The 4,869-nt window shown below is 36.8% G+C and overlaps 1 protein-coding gene across 1 annotated transcript; it reads right to left on the bottom strand.

The window, feature by feature from the left end:
• LOC127160934 (E3 ubiquitin-protein ligase TRIM39) lies at positions 1–4,869 on the bottom strand. Its single transcript, XM_051103570.1, has 8 exons — positions 4,684–4,869; positions 4,457–4,546; positions 3,608–4,161; positions 3,392–3,487; positions 2,134–2,367; positions 1,901–2,039; positions 1,771–1,806; positions 1–1,612 (listed from the first exon to the last, which is right to left on the bottom strand). The coding sequence occupies exons 2-8, from the start codon at positions 4,524–4,526 to the stop codon at positions 1,065–1,067; spliced, it is 1,677 nt and encodes a 558-aa protein (XP_050959527.1). The 5' UTR covers positions 4,527–4,546; positions 4,684–4,869; the 3' UTR covers positions 1–1,064.

A 4,869-nucleotide genomic window follows, 5' to 3' on the forward strand; every position in this document is an offset into this window, starting at 1 on the left:
AATGGTTTCAGATTTGTAACCACATAAAAATGTTTAAGTTGGCTTGAGAAACCGGAACAGAACGTTTTAAAAGGTTTGAAAAGTTTATAAAGTTTAAGACGTTTTAAAAAGTTTAAAAAGTTTTAAGTTTGATGGTTTTCAGTCTGAAATAGTTTTAAGTCTAAAGTAGTTTTAAAAGATTAAAATTTGAATGTTTTGAAAGCAATACAGTCTGTCAGAGATAGATAATAGATAGATAGATAGATAGATAGATAGATAGATAGATAGATAGATAGATAACATAATTAGCATTTTACTAGCACGTTCCTAACATGTTTACGATTTTATAAACATGATTAGCAAGTTACTAGCATGTTGCTAGCATATTTCTAGCATGATTAATAAGTTACTAGCATGTTGTTAGCGTGATTAGCAACTTGTAAGCATGTTGTGAACATGTTGTTAAAATGATTAGCATGTTGCTAGTATGTTGGTAACATGATTAGCAAGTTGTTAGCATGTTTCTAGCATGATTAGCAAGTTACTAGCATCTTGCTAGCATGTTTTTAACATGATTAGCAAGTTGTTAGCATGTTATTAGCATGATTAGCAAGTTACTAGCATTCTGGTTGCTAGGCATAGATATATAGTATTGGTTAGATGATAGATAGATAGATAGATAGATAGATGAGTTTGAATGAGTTTAAATGGATTATAAATACAGTACATAGAAGGGAAGTTTGATTGAGTCTCAAAGGATTCTGGGAGTTTTGACAGTTGGAATTTGAAAAGTGTTGCTCATTTGAACATTCCGTCAATGTAAGTCTATGGGATTTTTCCCAATTTTAATCGTCATTTTTAGGAAAACCGTAAGTCCGATCAGTTAGAAAAGATACAGCAACTAACTTCAGATCAGTCTGAAGATCTGGACTGAGTTTGGAGTTTGTAGAGTTAAAGCTCTAGGACGAGTTAGTATCGACAGATTTAGTCTCAGAAGAAAATAGCAGATCAGTAAGTTGTCTTTCTCAAGCTAACTTAATTATAAAAATCATTATTTCAATATTAGATTTCATAGGAGTTTAAAATCATTTATTATAATTGACAGGTGTGATGATCAGTGGGTTTGAGTTTTTACCTCCATCATTATTGCATGGGCTAAAATATGGATAGAGTTTTTCAGTGAAAGACTGACCAGTGTAAGAGTAGATATGAGAGCTGGACTCCACATCATAAAAGGAGACCAGACCCTCCTCATAATCCACAAACACACCGACCCGCTGCGGCTTCACTCTCAGACACAGAGAGACAGAAGGATCATCACAGGCTTTATATTCATTTCCATTCCTCAACCACACAATCCAGCATCCATCACTGGGACTTGCTGTGATGTCTCCCTTCCTGTTAATGGATTCTCTGGCCACTCCTAAATCCCATTTTGTCTTTCCCTTCACCTGCACCTCAAAATAAAATCTGCCTGAGGTGAATCCCTCCTTTCCCAGTACATCTACACATGTATCAAATCTCTCTGGTTTGTCTGGGAGTTTCTGTCTAATGTTTCCATGTCTCACTTGTTTTCCATCATCAGACAGGATGAGTTTAGGATGAGCTGTATCAGGATCCAGAGTCACATCCACTGAGAAAACAAAGAATATCAATCACAACTTTACAATACACATTATTTGTGATGCTGATGGTTTTAATTTTTAATTCAGTTTTTAATCAGTTTGTACTGCTGTAATAATGCAGTGAGTGTATGAATGTAAACTAGTGTAGTGCAGAATCACACTGTACCTGCATACTGCTGCATCCACTTCAGCTCTGTAGAGACTAATGACAATAAACATCAGCAGATCTGAACATCTCATTTAAAGAATCCTGAAAATATCATGTTTCTATCTGATCAGTGTTTGTATTGACTTACCAGTTTGTGTGAGTTTCTCATCTATAGTGTCCTTCAGTTGAGTCAGATCTCTTCTCAGAGTCTCCAGACTCTCATGATTCTTCACACTGATCTCAGACCAGTTCCTGGTGTTTGTAGGGCTGTACAGCGATGAGTAAATCTACAGCAGGAGAGAGGAGAAATCCTTCATCATGGGGAGTGTTATGGTGTCATATACTGCATTATGATTGATCAGAGAGATCATGTTGACTGACCTGTAGGAGGTGGAGGTGATCTTCAGTGTGTGAGAGCTGCTCCAGCTCAGTGTTTCTCATCTTTAGCTCAGTGATCTCCTGCTCCAGCTCTTCAATCAGCTCTTCCTCCTGTTTCTCTGCTGCTTTCTGCTGCTCCTCCATCATCTCCAGCAGTTCAGTCTGACATCTCTCAATGGAGCGGATGAGATCAGTGAAGAGTTCGACATGGGCTGCTTTCTCCTTCTCTGTGTTTCTCTGGTCAACCAGGACAGCCAACAAATTATTAGCAGTATTTACTAGAGATATTTTAAGAGAAGAATTTGTTACTATTTTTCACATACATACATGTGTTTTAAGGAGTTTCAGAAACCCTCAACTGAAGTATTTAACTTCAGTTTAATGTGATCAGGTAATCACAGCCATGTTGATATTCAGACCAACAGTCTGATCGCAAGTGTGCAACAATAAAATAAATAAGAACTTGATCTTAAGTAACTCACATTTTAGACAAACTTTTGTCAGTTGTCTTGTTTGTATTTGCTCCGACCCCCAAATATACTAGTTTCAAACAAAGCTGAAAAAAAACTGTGGTAGTGATTTGTTACGTTTTTTAAACGAATCATTTGAGTGATTCAAAATCAATGACTCAATCATGAGGAGATTTACTTGTCGCCACCTTCTGGTGTAACAATGTAACCTACAGAAAGAGCTGCTTTAAAATCCCCACCACTAATACACAGGTTGCTTCTTAAAACTCAAATTAATGCTTCCTCATTTTCTTGCTCCTCCGTCCTTCACTGCATGACCCAGAAACTGATCAAAGACAGACATCTTGAAGGACATTTCAATTCTCTAATTGTACTGCGTGGAATGAGGAGTGAGGATACACAGGTGTGTCTAAGTCTTTCTTGTCAAAAAAAATGATGAAATTCTCCTCTGCATCAGTCACAGTAATTTTAATTTATGTTTTACCTTTGCAGTTTAAATAAATAATGTATTTCACTATGTATTTACTGCATCTTGTTTTATTCAATTTTAAATTATTGGATTTTTTTTTTTAAATAATCAATTTTTTCAATTTAAAGTTTCCTTCAGTTCCTCCTTCCTTTGAGCTAAGAGGCAAGGGAAGGAAGTGATGAAAAATGAGGATGAACAAATAAAAAATGAAAAGCACCCACAAAGTTCAAAGCAGGATCAATTTAACAAAGCAGCTAAACTAAGGGAACTAAATGATATAGTGAATATTAAAATGCATTTTATTATAATATTTTAAACTCACCTTTCGGACTTCTGCTGAGTGTTTAACATCTTGGATCTTCTTGACTCTGTCCTGGATCATTTGCTGCACGTCCTTCTGTGTCTTTATCAGTTCAGTCTATAGAGAGAACAAGACAGGTACATTTATCGTAAGGGAAAACACTTACAATATTTCACAACAAGAAAGAAAATCTGATTCCTCATGATTTGAGCCCATTAAGAGTATAATAACTTTTACCTTCTTCTCTTCACTCTCCTCTTCTATAGAAACAGTGTTGTGGTTCTTGTGGTCTTTCACAGAGCAGATTGAACACACACATGTCTGATCATCTCTACAGAACAGATCCAGAGGTCTCTCATGTTTCTGACATATATAGTCCTCCAGATTACTCACAGGATCCATCAGTTTGTGTTTCTTCAAACCTGTCACTCTCAAATGAGGCTCCAGGTGAGTTTCACAGTAAGAGCTCTGACACACCAGACACGACTTCAGGGCTTTCAGCTTTCTTTCCTCACAGATGTCACACAGAACATCAGGCTTTTTCTCAGGACTTTTCGTTTTATAGTGATCTATGAGCTCTCGTAGTGTGGTATTAATCTTGAGATCAGGTCTTTGCTTGAATGTTTCTTTACAGTATGGACAGCTGCAGGTCTGACTGTTGTCCCAGCACTTATTCAGACAGGTCTTGCAGAAGTTGTGTCCACATGGAGTCGTGACTGGATCAGTGAACACGTCCAGACATATAGAGCACTGAAGCTCCTCAGTCAGTGAACTAATGGAGGATGACATTGCTGAAAAGAGACATTATTTAGAAATAGTGCAATACTGTTTATGAAGAATCCCATGATGCACCTCATTATGCTGGTTGAATGTAAAGAGTGTCTAGAGTGTCTACCCACACAAACTGATTGGAACCTAAATGTGACATTCATTACATGATCACTTATCAAATAATTCACACAAGAAGAAATATTGTGTTAAGCTGAAACTGTCATTATCTGCTGTACATTCCTGTACTGCACATATTAAATATTACATGAGAAGAGAAGAAGTCATTAATAAACTCAATATTTTTTTTTGACTTACCTGGAGGTAAACTGTCGATACTCTGTCTCCTGTTTTTTCTTGCTTTTGTTGAAGTTGGTGAAGATGCCATTGTTTTTTCCCTCTTAAAGCCTATTCGATAAAAATTTGAGACGCTTAAACCTGTTTCTGTTCAACATATTCCAGTCTGACATAAACTCTACTAAACCAGACCACTGCCATTAGAAATATTAGTTCAGGACAATCTCTCTTATATTACTATCACTTACCTGTGAGTATCTGATGTGTCAACTAGGGTCTTTGAATAATTCAGTATTCTGTTGTTTATAGAGTTTGATCGTTCTAGGCGTCCATACTGTTGTTGATCAACTTAGTTTCACTTTCTCTCTTTCTCTTACGCAGTGCTCTGCTCCTCTGGTGGCGCTGCTGTGCCATTATGTGCTGAACAACACAGG

Source organism: Labeo rohita, unplaced genomic scaffold (genome assembly GCF_022985175.1).
Source record: "Labeo rohita strain BAU-BD-2019 unplaced genomic scaffold, IGBB_LRoh.1.0 scaffold_498, whole genome shotgun sequence".
Classification (NCBI taxonomy): domain Eukaryota; kingdom Metazoa; phylum Chordata; class Actinopteri; order Cypriniformes; family Cyprinidae; genus Labeo; species Labeo rohita.

Coding starts and splice junctions, on each gene's coding strand:
- LOC127160934 (XM_051103570.1), bottom strand. CDS start 4,526: ATGGCATCTTCACCAACTTCAACAAAAGCAAGAAAAAACAGGAGACAG. Junction 2,368..3,391: donor ACTCAGCAGAAGTCCGAAAG/GTGAGTTTAAAA, acceptor CTGGTTGACCAG/AGAAACACAGAGAAGGAGAA. Junction 1,613..1,770: donor GTGGATGCAGCAGTATGCAG/GTACAGTGTGAT, acceptor TTGTTTTCTCAG/TGGATGTGACTCTGGATCCT.